This window comes from Castanea sativa, chromosome 8 (genome assembly GCF_040712315.1).
Source record: "Castanea sativa cultivar Marrone di Chiusa Pesio chromosome 8, ASM4071231v1".
Taxonomy (NCBI): domain Eukaryota; kingdom Viridiplantae; phylum Streptophyta; class Magnoliopsida; order Fagales; family Fagaceae; genus Castanea; species Castanea sativa.
Window position 1 is genome coordinate 26,842,491 of NC_134020.1, and position 18,937 is coordinate 26,861,427.

General features: G+C 37.8%; 2 protein-coding genes across 2 annotated transcripts; both read right to left on the reverse strand.

The window, feature by feature from the left end:
* Positions 1-13,646: 13,646 nt before the first annotated feature.
* LOC142606102 (uncharacterized) lies at positions 13,647-14,270 on the reverse strand. Its single transcript, XM_075777502.1, has one exon. The coding sequence runs from the start codon at positions 14,268-14,270 to the stop codon at positions 13,647-13,649; it is 624 nt and encodes a 207-aa protein (XP_075633617.1).
* Positions 14,271-14,859: 589 nt separating this feature from the next.
* LOC142606103 (uncharacterized) lies at positions 14,860-15,387 on the reverse strand. Its single transcript, XM_075777503.1, has one exon. The coding sequence runs from the start codon at positions 15,385-15,387 to the stop codon at positions 14,860-14,862; it is 528 nt and encodes a 175-aa protein (XP_075633618.1).
* Positions 15,388-18,937: the final 3,550 nt, after the last annotated feature.

Consider the following 18,937-nt stretch of genomic DNA (forward strand, 5'->3'; position numbering starts at 1 on the left):
AAGAACTCTGAAGCTTAATTTCTTAAACCCCAATGATTATATATAGACCAAATAACTATAGTACAGAACAGACTGCACAACATCGTATGGGACGTTACCCCATTCTAGTACAGAACTTCTTTTCCGTCAATAGGAAGCTGCAATTATCAAAATTGAATCCCTTTCAAAGAGAAAGAATCTTATATGTAGTTATCTAATCCTTTGACAAAACGCACTTTACTTGTATTTAGATTGATCTAGGATGTGTTTAATACTTTAAAGAATATGTTGTTCAAGTCTAGTATTAAAATCATGAAGATTGGACCAAGAAACAAGTGAAGAAAAGGTGTTTACTAAAGTTTGACACCTGCTGGACAGTTGCTCGATAGCTGCTCGACAGATAACTATCTATCGAGGTTTAATGAGGCTCGACAAATACTATCTATCGAGGTTACGGAAATCAGAATTTTCAGATCTAATTTTTGGGCCAGGCTTTTGTATTTGTGTAGGGTTTATTTTCTCACAACCCTAGACATATATAAGGCATATTTTAGAGGCCGTCACATAAGAGAATACAAGGAGAACTTATGCAAAAAGTGACCGAAGCCTTATTCTCTCTAAAAGAAGCTACTGCGTCTCTGTGCCTTAGGATTTTGTAATCAAGTGCTTCTAGATCTTTATTGTTAATGGAGTGAAGAACTTTGCAGCCAACATTCTTCCTTCTCAAGTTGGTGAGTGAGTCACGTACTGGGATTCGTGCAAAGGAGTTAGTCACGTACTGGGATCCGTGCATTAAAGGGTGGCATTCATATATTGAAGAGTTCAGAGGTTCTGAAGCGATAGAAGGTTTCTGCTGTGAGTTCATCTACGAGGATAGTAGAGTCTAGGGACAAAAGTTTTGTATTAGATCTGAAACTTCTCTTTACTATTGTAAATTGCTTTTCGGGAATGTTTCCCCCCAGGTTTTTTTACTGTGAAACTGGTTGGTTTTATTGGTTTTCCTGGGTTATCATATCTTGTCTTATTTATTTTTCCGCTGCACTTAGTTTTGACATGATATTGATGTTTGTTTGTTTTAACAAGTTTTATGCATAATAAATCTAATTAACAACTTGAATTTAAAACTTGTTAATTCTATCAACCGGGGTCTAAATTTTCCAACATTATACACTATGTAATAGCTTAGGTAATAATTATGTTTTGAATATATATATATATATATATATATATATATATATATATATATGTAAAACATATATTGAAGCTGATGGTATCTACAAAAAGTTCAATAAATATTACATATGTTATGCCATTTACTTATTTAAATGGAGTGACAATTTGAGACCCAAACAGTTCTTAAATAAATTATTTTTAAAATTATAAAAATAAATAAAAAAGAAAAGAAGAAGAAGAAGAAGATTAAGACTAGGTGCAACTGCATGGACCAAAATAACTCCCAATGACTAAGATTAGAGGTTAAAAATAAATATAAAAATAAATTTCAATCTCAATCCTTAAATCAAACATTTTTTGAACTTTTTGAATTTTTTTTTTAAATTTAAGAGATGTGATGGAACGTTAATTTTTAACTCTGAATTTCAACTACTGAGATGCTATATCCGATGCAATATCCTAATTAACTCAATTGGTAAAGTTTTTTTATTGTATTTATTAAAAAAAATTAATGAGTGAATCATTTGTTAAAAGGAAAAAAGATAAACTTTCCAACTACTTAATCCATATTAATCTATGCGAGACAGTAGAATTTATAGTTCTAAGTTGGCATGATGATGGCTTCACATGAATTTTAAGAACTTTAGGTATATTGTCATTCCCAGCCGTCGTATTATCTTTATCTTGCACCATATTAAATTTCAGTGTTTAAATAATGCGTACATGTTGCCCTTCTTGATTCCTTTGTTGACTGTTGAGCTTGACTCTCTGACTATTTCTTTCCCTAGCAAGAAGAACAAGGAGGAATGACTCTGAGTACTGTCAATCTCGTACGGGGGGACACAGTTTTTTTTTGTTTGTTTCATATTTTCTTTCACATGTGAGGTTACAAGGAAAATGCAAGATTTAGGCAAAACAGCATTATTTTGACTTAAATAATATACATGCAGAGAAGACTAATGATTAAGAGTATGAGTCTAAGTAGTTGATGTTTTGATGATGATTAGGAATTTAACCTAATTCCTAGAATATGTGACATGCGAAAAAAAAAGAAAAAATTATGTAAAAAACAATTATATGACACAAATTTTAAGTGGTTTAACAATATGCCTATGGATACGAACTTGCATCGATTGCATTATACGAAGAAAAAAATACAGAGGTAGCTGTGATATATAATTTTCAATTACATCAAACCATAATACACACACGCACACACCAAACAATGGATCCAAAATAGGTTAAAAATCAGTCCAAAACATGTCCATGAGAGCCAAGTCTCTGCTTCATGGGCTAAATCTTAGAAAATCTAACATTAGGAAGTCGCTTGTGGACCTCAAGGAATTCCGCTAACATTTCCTTTGCCTTAGCCACTAAAACACCAATGTCCCAAGAAATTTGGTTTTCTCAAATACAATTTCTTTCTTTGCCAAAGTCTCCAGGATATGACCGAGAGTGTTACAAAATAAACTGAGCCATTACTAAGCACAGAACGAAAGATATCTTTTTTATTTTTTTTTATTTATTTTTTTTTTATACAAGATAAAATTCTATTCTAACCTAATCTAAATGTATATGTGTTTGAAAGATATCTGAAAGAGAAACAAACTTTTTTTTTTTTTTTTTGAGTAAAAAACAAGCCTCTTCTCATATAACTAGATATAGGTAGGTTCGGATTTCCACACAAATTGGGCTTGGTCACACAACCATAGGGCATGAATGCCATCTTTCGGATGTTCCTCACACATATTACAAAGGCAATCTTAAACTACTTTTCGTTTCAGCAGATTCTGTTTGGTGGGCAATGATTCCTATACCGCACTCCAAATAAACAAATTAATAATAACTTACTATTTAAAATTTGTTGTAAAAATATTGTGAATATAACATTTTTCAAAATCAAAATAAAAAGAGAGATGAGAGGGATATAGTATTCTTTGCCCTCTAAATAAATAGTTAAATATATGTTTCCCAACTTTCACTTATAATATTTATTTAGGGTCCGTTTGGATAGAGCTTATTGCTGAAAATTGAAAACTAAAAACTGAAAACACTGTAGTAAAATAATTTTTAAATATGTAAATAATGCCGTAAGACCCATTTTTAATAAAAAAAATTCTGTAAAATGAAGTTTGTGGATCTCGTAAACAGTTGTCCCCCTGACCCGTGCAGCAGCAGAAGAAAAAAAAAAACAGAAAACGCAGAAAACTCAGACGCGGACGCTATTATGGGTCCGTTTGGATAGAACTTATTGCTGAAAACTGAAAACTGAAAATACTGTAGCAAAATAATTTTTAAATGTGTGAATAGTGATGCGGGACCCATTTTTAATAAAAAAATTGATAAAAAAGTACATGAACAGTACGCGCACAGTGCTGAACAGTGCGCGCACTGCACACATGTCCCCCTCTGCAGCAGAAAAAAAAAAAAAAAAAAAAAAACCAAAACGTAAAACGCAACAGCTGTATCCAAATCCCCTCTATATATAAGCTGTATTCAAACCAAGCTTTAGGAAAAACCAAATCCACTAAATTATTTTATTTGTAGGTGGAAATGTACGGAACAACTTTGGTACCCGTCAAATCTCGTTTAGGGCCAAAATTGCAGTCCGCTTTGACCCGCCTTCCTCTTGCTAATCTTAGTTGTCGCATTATTAGTTTATTATTAATCTGACACTCAAATAAACAATTTTTATCACCCCCGCCCCCAATTCCAAAGGCTCACCAATCACAGAAAATTAGTATTACTCCTTGGAATTAAATAATCATTAATAGTTTTATTTTTGTTAAGGAGTATTTTAAAGGTAATTTCCAAAGAACATGAGGTATTTTTGTCTCAATATTTAAAGCAATCTATAAAAAAAAATTACTAACTTACACAACTTTCAAAACTCAAATAAATTAAAACCAAACCCACGTGCAATGAGAATACCACACAAATAATTACACTTTTCTTGAATTAATCGTTAACCCAAGTTTAAAAAACAAAGAGTAACACTTCGTTTAACCGCAAGCCAATTTTTATAATTTTTTTCTTGTAATTATTAAATGTGAAATGTCGTGATTGATATTAATATAAATATAACTGGTAGAGCACTTATATATTAATAATGTTATTTTAATTATAATTTTTACTATAATAATTATAAAAAAAAGTGAAAATTATTATGTCCGTACTCTGTAGTATTAACAATGTTAAAAATATAAAAAAATTTCATATCTTTTCACAATTTATTAAGTTGGTAAGTCTTGGTTGATATAATATTATTTTCACTAAATTCATTATTAATATTAATTTTATTATATATACAATATTTAAATTTTTACAATTATCTAAAAAAATATAATGTATAAATTTTTACATCACGTTCTAAACGGATGAGTCAACTATCAAAGTGACCCGCGTAGTGGTCATTTCATTAAAAAAAAAAAAGGGATTTCATTAAATTTATTGATAAATAAATAAGGCCAAAATACTTTTCAATTCCTCGATGCTCGCTAACTAGTTTTCAGGAAGCTGCCCATATTATATACAAAGTCTATACTCTGTACGGCACAGTTGCCCAAGTAGCTGGCCATAGCATAGCTTACCGGCTCAGGCTGATCAAGCCAGCCCATGTGGCTCGTGGGTTTGTCCAGAAAATTGGAACCCAAATAAAAAATAAAAATTATATGATTACACCTGGCCTACATGCATGTGGCCCATTGTTACTGTGGGTCCCCCTCTTCTTTTAGCTTAATTTTAGAGTAAAATATAGGTACCATAATTTACCGCTAGTATTTGTTGTTGTTGTTTTTTTTTTTTAAAACAAAAATAGGAACCTTTATGGTTATATTATACCTCAGGCAGGACGCTAGTCTGATATAGGCTCCGGCCGTTCTAGCCAATATGTGCGAGGGGGCCAACTCTCACTAAGGTTGCTCACCAACGGAAGCCTGCGGGCAGCGGAACTCGAACTGGTCTTTGTGACAAAATGGTTTAAAAATTGAACGATTGATGGGAATAAAGTTTATAGATTGAACGGTTGAGATTTGAGTTGGTGTGGGTATAGAGGGATGATGGTATAGTTACGCAATATATAATATATACAGAAGATAATACGTCATTTAGGTATCTGCAAAAGTAAAAATTTGGGTTCACACCCAATTCGTGTGTTGGTTAGGTTAATGTCACGAGTTTGTTTGGTTCCCAGATTTGCAAAATCCGGAAGAATAAAAAAATGGCATTGCTTTTCAGCCACGTTAATATGATTTTGGACTTTCTTCTTACAAAGTTTTGCCTTGCCTTTTCAAATATATAGCCCATAATCTTCTGCTCTGTATCATTTATCATACTTTTACAACAATTTGACAAAGTGATTCATTAAATAAGTAATTTACAATAATTTTTATATAAATCTATAATTTTATTTTCATCAATCATACTCTATTATTTTAGAATTTTAACAAAAATTGTGGCACAATTTTTTCCCTATAAACTTTCTCATATAATATAATATGTTACTTGAGAATGAAATTGTTGATTAGGCGGGCGTTTTATTTAATTCTTTATCAAGGATTTATTTATTTATTTATTGAATTTAACAAAAGAGTAATTGTATAAAAAAATTAGATAGGTAAATACTAAAAAAAAAAAAACTAATCCAAACTAGCCTTAAAAAAATTGTATAATTTAGTTTTAAAATTTGAAGTATTTCTATAGTCTGAATATTTATTTGTTTATTTATTGAATTTAACAAAAGAGTAATTGTATAAAAAATTAGATAGGTAAATATTAAAATAAAATAAAAAACTAATCCAAACTAGCCTTAAAAAAATTGTATAATTTATGTAGGGACACAATTTTGTGCCTAAGCCCAAAGGAAGAAAGTGGATTGGAAAACTAGGTTATAATGAGTTTAAACAACAATCGTAGTGGGCCAAAATCACAATAGAACAAAGATGAACTAAATTTGGCTAAAGAAAACCGTCCTCGGACACAATCCGAAGTGGGTGGTTCTTATATTTTTCTCTTTTGGGACTGATTACAAATATTCTTCTTCACACCACAATGTTTTTCTCTCTTTTTCTCCAATCCTCTTTTCTTTGGATCTTTCCCCTATTTTATACTATCTTCCCCATCTATCTCTACCCTCCACGTGTAAATCAGATTGCTGGTGTTGATCCCTGTCCCATTAGCACTTTCCTGAAGTCTTTAGGAGTAGCTGTAAGGTTGAAAAACCACTGTTTAGGTATCATTTCCTCATTAATGCGACCAGAGAGTTAGTTATAGAGCATTCAATGAGGTGATACTAGCTTTCTCTTAGAAATTTCATATCTTTCTTTTGTCCTGTATTCTCACGATGCATATCCTTATCAACAGAATCTCCTAGAATGTTGCTTCTGGGTGTCAAACCGTACCTTCTGGCCTTTGCTTCGTTCAACCGATGAGATATCCCTCCTCGGACCATCATAACTTGAACTCTATCTTCATTCATCAACGCTAACCTTCCTAACAATACTTACCCCATTCTTGGACAATTAAGCGTCCTCGGACAATATACACTATTGGGCCTATTCTCTCTACAATAGCTCCTTGAAATCCTCTGTTTTAGCTCCTTATGAAGAAAATGGGGATTTCGATACTACACCAAATATCCTATTCTCATCGTATATTAGTCATGTCTGTGTAGGTACCTTTTTAACTGCTCAACGCACGCTCTTGACGCTTTGGCATCCAAGATGCACCTTCATTAAATTTCTGCAGCTCCCTGCTTCCCATGTTCTATGGTGCGATACAGATCCAATGGCCAGGGACTTTCTTGGACTTCGAGCGGGAATTTTCCAGCTTATCTCCCTCCTTGATACAAATATCGCTTAAACCCTTCATTTCCTTCATTTTTGCACTCATAAATATCAAGAGCTAGTCCGAGGAGAGTTTCTTTGCACTCGTAAGTCTTTTCCTCCCTTTCTACTTACTTTTATTTCTACTTTTCTTTATACAGTCCTCTTTTCTCCGGCACCCTTAATTTCCCTCCACCATCCTAGTATCTTCATCATTCTTTCACATATGGGTAGATTCGCTTACTTGGTAGACTCCACGGGAATATAGAGAGCTTTGAAGCTCAATATAGAATCCCGCCAGGAGTCTCCATTAGGTATTATGAGTAAGGGGATTGGCTCACTCAAAGGCAAGAGGGAGAAGTAGTAATCCCGATGATTGCCTTTGTAGAAGGAGGGATGAGAATCCCTATAGGCATGGTCACTAGGGGTTACCTTAGGGCTCACAGACTAGCTCCTACCCAATGTGCCCCAAACATGTTTAGAATTTTGGGTAGCGTAGATGCCCTTAATGAGAAAAATGGGCGTAGGTCTACCTATCACGATGTCAATTAGGTCTATAACCTCCACCACTTAAAAGGGCAAGGATACTACCTAAAAACTAGGTACCTCGAGTGTAGACTCATTTCTTTCCTCCCTGAATCCAACAAAAGGATGAATAAAGATTTTCTAATCGTCTTCGAGGAGTGGCACGATGGCCTCCCCTTGTCCGATGAGAGAAGGGCAACCAAGTGGGGGTGTAGGTTTAGGTTTACTACTTCTAATTCGTCTTTTGTTTTCCTTTGCCATAATTTGTATCCATCTTTCCTTTTCTGTGTTGTTCTATTACTGACAATTTTTGTTTTCTTAAAGGTTTCGTAGATAAGCACGTTGTCGAACCGAACCCAAGCCTCGTCAACAAGCAAAGTCTAGATCGAATATTTCAAGCCGAGGTGTTTGTCCACATAGACGGTCAACTACGAGCGGCGCACTTGATCCTTGGATACACTCCGCTCTCATTCAGCTTCCAAGCATCGAAGAACGTGATAAAGGCGAAGGACCTGCACTTGCTCTTAATCAACGTCGTCGTGCCTGGTTTCCTGAATCTAGGTCCAAGACCACAGGGTGTACTAAAGGTAGAACCACTCCTTCAGTACAAGGCCGAGGGTGAAGCAACTCCTTCCCAACTAGCCGCCCGAGCGGAGGAGGAAATAGTCAAAGTTTCTGATTCCAAGGACGAATTCGAGGTATTCAACCGACCTGAATCCCCGAAGGTTCCCAGCGGTGGCTTTAGCAATCTCTCGTTGGCACAAGTAAGTCATACACAAGAAGAAAGCTTTTCCATTCTTGAAGGCATGGTAATACAACGCTAGGCAAGAATGATTCTTCACGACTTGCTAGAGTCTTAGGCTGGAGGGAACATTCTTAAGAAGACAGCCTAACCATAATCTTCAACCCTCCCCTCCACTCAGATCTCCTAGACCGACCCGACTGATAAAAAGAGAAAAAGAGATCCTAAAGGAAAGGAAGTAGTAGAGGAGAGGAAGACAGCTCAGCCAAAGGAGTTTGAGCAGTAGAGAGGGGGTAAGCAAGCTAGGGTCGTGCAGACGAGATCGACTAACGAGGGAGCTGTCATAGAGAGGAGGGCCGACCACCAGGTCGAAGTCCTAGTCTGGGCCCCTTTCTTGATATTAGATGGAAGTCCCCTTCTTAGCAATGTCTCGATTAGGGACTTTCAACAAGGAAAGGCTGGATATGTTGCTAATGTCGTAGAGCAAGTCCTACTACTGCCTGTTGACATGGCAAATCTCTGAGGGATGAGGAATCATGAAGTGTTCCTCACCTTAAAGAGGGACCTCGCCCTAGTAAGCCTTCCAACTAGAAAGACCTTATTTCTCTGCTCTTATTTTTTTTGTTTTATTTTTTGTTTGGTTTTTTATGTTTATTTTTTTTACAGTTAGAGCTATAACTATGTTTGTACTTTTTACATTATTATTATTATTATTATTATTATTATTATTATTATTATTATTATTATTATTGTGGGGACCCGAGGACCAAGAATGAAGACCCGAGGACCAAAGATGAAGCTTAAAGAACAAAGGAGATGACAATTAGGATGAAATTCAAGGACCCGAGGATGTAGAGGCGTGATTGCTTGGAGAAGTACAAGGGGTAAATTGGTGATACATGGCAGAGAAAGTGAAAATATCAGGTTTAAGGGTAGGTAGCTGTGAACACCACATTGAATGCTCCGCACTAAGCTGGCCGCATTAAATAAGGAACACTAGCTTTATCAGTTGCATTGATGTGGATGTGACCTGAACAATACAAATAACAACTAAGGAGCTTCTTTCCACTACCTTCTACAAGTAAATGTACAAGTGTCAACAAAAGAATATAGTTAGGTGAGAGATCAAGAGTTGAGATAACAAAGGCAAGGAGTATAAATAGGGATGAAGGTGGCTAAGAGTAGGGGACAGTTTTTGAGGGGTGGGGAGAAGATAGAGAGAATATTGACAATTGAGTGTAATAGATCCTTCCTCGGGAAAAATCAGAGGACAAATATTGATTGTTCAAGTGAAATCCTCAGAACGCCACTGTCCTTTCTTATTGTGTTCCCTTTCTACAAATTTTTTGTTTTGGGCCTTTAATTATTGGATCTACTTTGGGCTTTTGGTCCTGTGCTTGATTTTGGTCCTTACAATTATTATTATTATTTTACTCTTACACTTTATGCTTCTTTTTCTAGCAGGTTGTCCAAGCCACACATAGTGTTGAGGAGATAGTCCAATCTACTCATAGGACAATGAAGGATAAGGAGAGTTGACGCATTGCCACTGTGGACGCATTCAATGTAGCCTAACAGAAAATTAAAGAACTAACCGAGAAGCTGAATGAGTCAGATTGAGACAGGAAAAGTGCTGAGGTTGCCCTGGAGGGAGTTGAGAGGCAGGCGGAGACATAGAGCAAGCAGCTTCGCCAAACCGAGGACTAGCTGTCCACAGCCAAGGAACAAATCCTGAGCCTGAAAAAGAAACTGATAAATGTCGAGAAGGCTAGGGACCAAGTCGAGTAGGACGACTACGAGGTGGGGGTAACTGAGACCAAGGAAGCCCTCAGGGCTGAGGTTACAGGGGTATGTAGGGCTTACTACCTCCAGGTGTGGAACGAGGCCCTTAACCAAGATGGGGTTAAGGCCTCTTCTGCTCTTAGAAGAGCATAAAATGTTTATTACCCCTCAACAATTCGTGTGTCAAGCCCTCCCACCTCCAAGGACTCCAAAGTCGACCCTGCCTCTAAAAAATCAAATAAGGTCAAGGATACTCAGATCCAAGCTCCTCCTTCTTCTACCAACATGGTCATGGATGTGGAATCGGAAAGGGTCGCCGAGGAAGGCAAAGGGACTTCAAAAGGGGGGGGGGGGGGTTACTGAAACTAAAACCATCAAGCCCCCACTTGTGCCTAAGGATGTTTCTAAGGGTGGAGTTGCCTCTCATGACATGGAGATAGTTCTAGCTATAATCCCTTTTTTAGCCAAGGAAGATCCTAAAGGCAAAGGTCCTGTCTCTACAACTGCTGAAGTGCCCAAACCCACCAAAGGCACGGGGAAGGTTAATCCCCCCTTGAAGATCAACTAGGACCGGGACCAGAGCTTCTTAAGCCTAATTTCTAGTTTGTTTTGCTATTTTTCTTTTATTTGACTTGTAACTTAAATTTCTACTCCTTGTAATCATTTTGCCTTTTGTCAAGTTTAATTCAATGACAGTCACAAAGTTTATTATACATGTTTTATGCCAGTTTTGCTATTCTTTTTTTTATACTTACATTTAATTGGCATAGGAATAAAAAAATAACAGCATCTGAAGTAAAACATGTTTACACATTAAGCTTGAGAGATTATTTACGTAAAAGATGACATCATTTTGTACATTCCAAGCCTACATTATTTCAATAAGGAATGACTTTCATCTGAAAAAGCAAACTATTTACCTTTAATTAACATACAAACAAATCATAGCTTAATTCAATTGCCTGTGTAAATGAAAAACAATAGCCATTTCCAAGCAATCAATAATAGGTTTGGCCCAGCCATCCAAGTTCATGATATTAATGAGTTAAGCTATCCATTTGAAATATATACCTTAGACACAATCAACTTAAAGAATTTAGCATACCATTGAATGTTTTATCAGTGTTAGAGGGTGGTGAAGCATTCTTCCAACCAGAACTCTGCACAACCCTCTTACAAGCAGTACCCCAAAGGAACAGTAAATGATGATTAACTTATGAGTTGATCATGATACACTTTCAAATGCTTCAAATGATATTCAAACGTTCATTTCCCATAGATTACCACAGTGATGATTGTGGCTGTTCAAAATAGCCAGAATGGTTACTAACTTACTCGAGGCATGTGATTGAAGGAACCTGACGTGGCCGAGATCTATTTAATATTTAGAAAAATGATAAAAATATCAATTTACCCAAGATATGTGGTTCAAGGAGCCAGGCATGACCAAGATTCTATTTGATACTTAAATAAGATGATGGGAAGCATTAATTTACCCAAAGTAGATGGTCCGAGGAACCTGGCATGACCAAGGTTCTGTTTGATACTTAGAAAAATGATAAAAAATATCAACTTACCCAATGTATGTGATCCGAGGAGCCAGGCATGACCAAGATTCTGTTTGATACTTAGAAAAATGATAAAAAATATCAATTTACCCAAGGTATGTTGTCCGAGGAGCCAGACATAACCAATGTTCTGTTTGATACTTAGAAAAATGATAAAAAAATATCAATTTACCCAAGGTATGTGGTTTGAGTAGCCAGGCATGACCAATTTTCTATTTGATACTTAAATAAATAAGGAATGTGACGCATAATGCGATAGATGATATATAACAAAAAAGATTTTCATTAATAATAATATTTTCGCAGATTATTTACATTCCAGGGGCGTGGTACAACATTTTCATCTAGATCTTCAAGATAATATGCCTCTATTCCAGCTATCGAGGTGACGTGATATGACCCTTCCTAGTTAGGCCCTAACTTTCCCCATGTTGGATTTTTTGCAGTGCCCAAAACCTTTCTTAATACTAAATCCCCAGGCACTGATGGCCTTATCCTCATGTTTGAGTTGTACCCTTGTTTGAGCTTGTATTGATAATAGACCAATTGAACCATGGCAATTTTCCTACGTTCTTCAATCAAATCTAAGCTCTTCTTTAACAGCCCATCATTATTGCTTGGAGTGAAAGAGTTCATCCTTAGTATTAGGAATCCAGTCTCGAGAGGAATTACAGCCTCGACTTCGTTGGTCATTGAAAAAGGTGTCTCCCTTGTGGATCTTCGAGGTGTAGTCCAATATGTCCAAAGGACATGACCAATTTTCTATTTGATACTTAAATAAATAAGGAATGTGACGCATAATGCGATAGATGATATATAACAAAAAAGATTTTCATTAATAATAATACCTTCGCAGATTATTTACATTCCAGGGGCGTGGTACAACATTTTCATCTAGATCTTCAAGATAATATGCCTCTATTCCAGCTATCGAGGTGACGTGATATGGCCCTTCCCAGTTAGGCCCTAACTTTCCCCATGTTGGATTTTTTGCAGTGCCCAAAACCTTTCTTAATACTAAATCCCCAGGCGCTAATGGCCTTATCCTCATGTTTGAGTTGTACCCTTGTTTGAGCTTGTATTGATAATAGACCAATTGAACCATGGCAATTTTCCTACGTTCTTCAATCAAATCTAAGCTCTTCTTTAACAGCCCATCATTGTTGCTTGGAGTGAAAGAGTTCATCCTTAGTATTAGGAATCTGGTCTCGAGAGGAATTACAGCCTCGACTTCGTTGGTCATTGAAAAAGGTGTCTCCCTTGTGGATCTTCGAGGTGTAGTCCAATATGTCCAAAGGACATGACCAATTTTCTATTTGATACTTAAATAAATAAGGAATGTGACGCATAATGCGATAGATGATATATAACAAAAAAGATTTTCATTAATAATAATATTTTCGCAGATTATTTACATTCCAGGGGCGTGGTACAACATTTTCATCTAGATCTTCAAGATAATATGCCTCTATTCCAGCTATCGAGGTGACGTGATATGACCCTTCCTAGTTAGGCCCTAACTTTCCCCATGTTGGATTTTTTGCAGTGCCCAAAACCTTTCTTAATACTAAATCCCCAGGCACTGATGGCCTTATCCTCATGTTTGAGTTGTACCCTTGTTTGAGCTTGTATTGATAATAGACCAATTGAACCATGGCAATTTTCCTACGTTCTTCAATCAAATCTAAGCTCTTCTTTAACAGCCCATCATTATTGCTTGGAGTGAAAGAGTTCATCCTTAGTATTAGGAATCCAGTCTCGAGAGGAATTACAGCCTCGACTTCGTTGGTCATTGAAAAAGGTGTCTCCCTTGTGGATCTTCGAGGTGTAGTCCAATATGTCCAAAGGACATGACCAATTTTCTATTTGATACTTAAATAAATAAGGAATGTGACGCATAATGCGATAGATGATATATAACAAAAAAGATTTTCATTAATAATAATATTTTCGCAGATTATTTACATTCCAGGGGCGTGGTACAACATTTTCATCTAGATCTTCAAGATAATATGCCTCTATTCCAGCTATCGAGGTGACGTGATATGACCCTTCCTAGTTAGGCCCTAACTTTCCCCATGTTGGATTTTTTGCAGTGCCCAAAACCTTTCTTAATACTAAATCCCCAGGCACTGATGGCCTTATCCTCATGTTTGAGTTGTACCCTTGTTTGAGCTTGTATTGATAATAGACCAATTGAACCATGGCAATTTTCCTACGTTCTTCAATCAAATCTAAGCTCTTCTTTAACAGCCCATCATTATTGCTTGGAGTGAAAGAGTTCATCCTTAGTATTAGGAATCCAGTCTCGAGAGGAATTACAGCCTCGACTTCGTTGGTCATTGAAAAAGGTGTCTCCCTTGTGGATCTTCGAGGTGTAGTCCAATATGTCCAAAGGACGTGTGGCAGCTCTTCCACCCATTTTCTCTTTGCATCATCCAACCTCTTCTTGAATCCATTCACAATAACCTTATTAACAGTCTCGGCCTGTCCATTCCCCTCCGGATAAGCTGGGGTGGAATATCTATTAGTAATGCCCAGGTTGCAGCAATATCTCATGAAGGATTTGCTATCAAATTGAAAGCCGTTGTCTGAGATGAGGGTATGAGGAATCCTAAACCGAGTAACAATGTTTTTCCAAAAAAATTTCTTGGCATCCATGTCCCTGATGTTTGCCATTAGTTCAGCTTAAACCTACATGGTGAAGTCATTTATACCGACCAATAGCCACCTCTTATTCCCTATTGCCTTAGGGAAAGGCCCTACAATATCCAAGCCCCATGAGCAAAAGGCCAAGGGCTGGTCAAAGGATTGAGGGCGCCCCTTGACTGATGAATATTTGGAGCAAACCTCTGACATTGATCGTACTTCTTCACATATTCTTGCACTTCCCTCTACATGTTCAACCACAAGTATCCTTGGATGAGGCCTTGTGAGATAAGGATCTCCTTCCCATGTGGCTTCCACAAATCCCTTCATGTAACTCTTCTAGGAGTAGTTCTACCACCTCAAGATATATACATAGCAGATATGGTCCAGAAAAAGAGCACTTGTACAGTTTTTGGTCCTCGGACATCCAAAATTGAGGAGCCTTTCTGCATATCTTGTCATCCTCGGACTTCCCCTCGGGTAAGATATTTTCTTTAAGAAATAGCACAATGGAATCCATCCAACTAGGTCCCACTTTGATCTGATGAACACAGATCATTTTTCCTTTCATCTCAATAGACTTACATAAGTCTTCAACAAGGATAACTCGAGGTAGACTCTAGGCCGAGGATGTTGCGAGCGTGGCCAGAGAGTCAGCATGGGTATTTCTACTTCTAGGAATCTGCAATAAGGTGAAAGACTCAAACCCTAACTGCAAATGTTTAACCTGACCTACATACTCTTGCATCCTCGAATCCCTGGCTTCCAATTCTCCCTCTACTTGGCCTATAACCAATCTTGAATCTGAGAACATCTTCACCATTTTTCCTCCCATTTTCTTAACCATAGTCATCCCTACCAATAGAGCCTTATACTCAGCTTCATTATTTGTGGTCAAGAAGCCCAACCTTAAGGATTTTTCGATAATGATTGTCTCAGGAGAAATTATGACTAGCCCCACTCCAGATCCTTTTTGATTTGCTGCGCCATCAACGTACACCCTCAAGGATAAAGGCTTTTGCAAGGAGACTGTGCCAACTGATTTTTCATCCATGTTCTGCTTCTCAGCTTTTTCTTCCAATGGTGATTCACCAAACTCGGCCACCAAATCTGCGAGGACCTGGCCCTTAATAGAGGTGTGAGACATGTACCTAATATCAAAAGCCCCTAGGATGGTGCCTCATTTGGCAATCCTTCCTGTGTAATCAGCGCTTCAAAGTTTTGATCTAAGCGACAGTTGGGTTAAGACAACAACTGTGTAGGATTGGAAGTAATGGGGGAGCTTACGCGTAGTGTGCGCCACTACTAAAATGGTCTTTTTTAGTGGTAGGTAACAAACCGCTGCCTCATGCAACGACTTGTTCACGTAGTAAACTGGCCTCTGCACACCATTGGCAACCAATACCAGCACCAAACTCATGGCATGGGAAGCCACGGCAATATAAGCAAACAAAACCTCATCCTCCTTGGGCCTAGACATAACAAGTGGCCGAGAAAGGTATTACTTAAGTTGCTGAAAGGCCAAAACACACTCCTTGGGCCATTTAAATCCCTTCCACTTATTCAATAGTTGGAAGAAAGGTCTGCACCTGTCCGCGGATCAAGAAATAAATCAGTTTAAGGCAGCAGTCATTCCTATTAATTTATGAACTTCTTTGGGATTCTGAGGTGGCTGTGAACTACTAATTGCCTTAACCTGATTAGGATTGACCTCTGTAAAGAGGGAAAATTCCTGACCTATCACAAGCTGACACATCATACTACCAAGTCCACAAAATACAACCAATTACAAGACGCCACATACTGCTGCTAGGTTTTGCCATCACTATTCAGATTCCAATAGAAATTTGCCAAGTGTCATTGAAATAAAGGCATGAAACTGCATCAGCATGCGTAAGCGATGACATAAGCAGCCTTGCACGTGTAAGCGATGACACAAGCAATCTAGCACGTGTAAGCGATGACATAAGCAGACCAATCAGGCTGTGACAAGTGTCACCAATCAGACTCCGCCACGTGTCGCTCACCCACCCCTAAACTCCTATAAATAGAAGCCTTCCTAAGACATTTAGGAGGACAGAGAAAAGGAAGAAGATATATTGAGTTCAGAAACCCAGAAACTCTGCCAGGATCAAACCCCAAAGTCTCCAAGAATTTCAAGAACTTCAACCTCGAATACAAACAACATTCGAAGCAAAATCATCCAAACTACTCATCCAGATCTCAAAGTTCACTGGAATCAAGCTCAAAAGCCTCCAGAAACCTCAACAAACCACAAATTGGTGAAGCTCTACGGATTCAAGCCTCCAAAGCCCCGAAGAATTTCTACCACAAACCTTCAAATACGAAGAACACACGAAGAACACGAAGAACAAAGAATTTCTAACAAGCTCATAGCCAGAGATTTATTGTAATTCCGTTTCAAAGATCTTCGATCCATTCCTCAGCCAAATTGAAGGATATCTTGTGTTCAAATCAAAATCACATTACCACAATTTCAATCAATAAATCTTTCAAGGAGATCGAATAAGAGGATCACTCTTTTGTAATTACAGAGAATTGTACCACACATTTATCAATACAAATTCGTATTTGTGAAACTATTTTACTTGTTTGATTTATTTCGAACTAAGAAATTTAGTCGTCTACAACCTCAATCCCATGATGAGTGACCATTTAGCCCAAAAATTTACCTAACTCAACACCAAAGGAGCACTTGGAAGCATTGAGGCGCAGCTTGTATTTTCTCAGTATTTCAAAAATATTTTTGAGGTCTCCCACGTGCTTAAACACCACCTTACTCTTTACCACCATATCATCTATATAAACTTCAAAAATTTTACCTAGTTGTGGCTCGAACATCCTAGTCATCATCCTCTGATAGGTAGATCATGTATTTTTTAAACCAAAAGGCATCACCTTGTAGTGGTAATTTCCAGTAGGAGTGACAAAAACTGTTTTCTCCTAATCATCCAGAGCCAGTGGTATTCAGTGGTATCCTTAGAAGGCATCTAAGAAGCTCATCTGAGGATGGCCTACAGTCGCATCCACCAACTGGTCTACCCAAGGCATGGGGAAAGGATCTTTTGGATAGGCCTTATTCGAATCTGTGAAGTCCACACATGCTTGCCATTTTCCATTCTTCTTTTTCACCACTACAGTATTAGCAAGCCGCTCAAGGTAAAACACCTCTTTAATAGCCCTGGCTTGCTTAAGTTTGATCACCTCCTCCTTAACAGCCTCAAAATGCTCTTTGGATGAGTGCCGAGGTGGTTGTTTTCTAGGGAATAAAACTGGGTTTACATTCAGATGATGACAAATGAAACTTGGATCCACCCTAGGAGCCTTATAAGAACTCCATGAAAACACATCAATATTCTCCCTGAGGAATATTATCAGCTCTTCTTTCTCCTGTAGAGGCAGTTAAGCTCCAACCTAAAAGAACCTTTCTGAGTCATCATCAATAACAAATTTCTCTAACTTTTCGCACTTTAGCCCTTCTGAAACAACGTTAGTAGATAACATTGAAGTCCTTGATTGCTATAAGCCTTTCTTAGTAGAGGCCGAGGACTCAACTCTTGGCTAATGCATTATTGCAGCCACCAGATATTGCCTAGCAACGGATTGGCTCCCAACCGGCTCTTTAATTTGGTCCCTAGATGGATATTTTACCTTCAAATGCAGGATTGAAGAAACGGCTCCCAGGGCATGAAGTTAGGGTCTTGCTACAATGGACGTGAGAATAAGCATCCACCACAATGAAGTCCACTTCTACCACCTTTGAACCGGCCTATATGGGTAGTCTAATCAGGCCCACTGGAACAACAACTTTCCCATCAAAGCCTAACAAAGATGAATCATAAGCTATCAAATCTTCACACTTCAAGTTTAGCCATTTGTACAAATCAGGGTACATAATTTCTGCTCCGTTGTTCTGACCCACCAATACCCTCTTCCCATTATACCCCCCAATCCTGAGGGTGAACATTAGGGCATTGTCATGTGGCTATATGGTTCCAGCTTTGTCCTCATCCAAAAAGCTTAATGCCGATCGGATCTCCGTCCTAGCCTTCTTCGGCTTAGGGTTAGAGTCCTTGGCGGGTGGCCAAGCTACAGACGACATCCTAGAGGGATGAGAACTCGTTCTTCCTGGAGCAGCGAAGATGACATTAATAATGCCCAAAGGAGGCCTCGAAGAAGTGTCTTTCTAAGGTTTGGATCCAACCTGATCGCCTTGCCCACTGGATTGATGTAGAAAATGCTTCAATTTACCATCTTTGACCAACTGTTCTAGATGATTCCACAAAGTTCTGCAATCTTTTATAGTGTGCCCTTAATCTTGGTGGTATTGACAATTAAGGCTTTGATTGCGCTTCATGGGATCTCCTCCCATCTTATTTGGCCATTTAAAGTATGGCTCATTCTTAATCTTTTCCAAGACTTGATGCACTAGTTCCTTGAACACTGTGCTAACCGCCTGATTGGCGGTAGACCCAGACTGCCCTGTAAAGTCCCTTCGAGGCCGATTACTATTGTATCTGTTTGACCTGAAATCCCTCCTATCCTGAAGGATAACCTTTACCTTTCCCTTCCACTACTGCTGGTCCTTCTCGACTCGCTTATACTCGTCAATACGGTTCATGAGCTGACGCACACTCCTTATAAGCTTCTTAGTTAATGACTTCCTTAAATCATGC

Bases quoted from the DNA above. Each gene is read 5' to 3' on its own strand.
- LOC142606102 (XM_075777502.1), bottom strand. From the start codon at position 14,270: ATGGCAAACATCAGGGACATGGATGCCAAGAAATTTTTTTGGAAAAAC.
- LOC142606103 (XM_075777503.1), bottom strand. From the start codon at position 15,387: ATGTCTCACACCTCTATTAAGGGCCAGGTCCTCGCAGATTTGGTGGCC.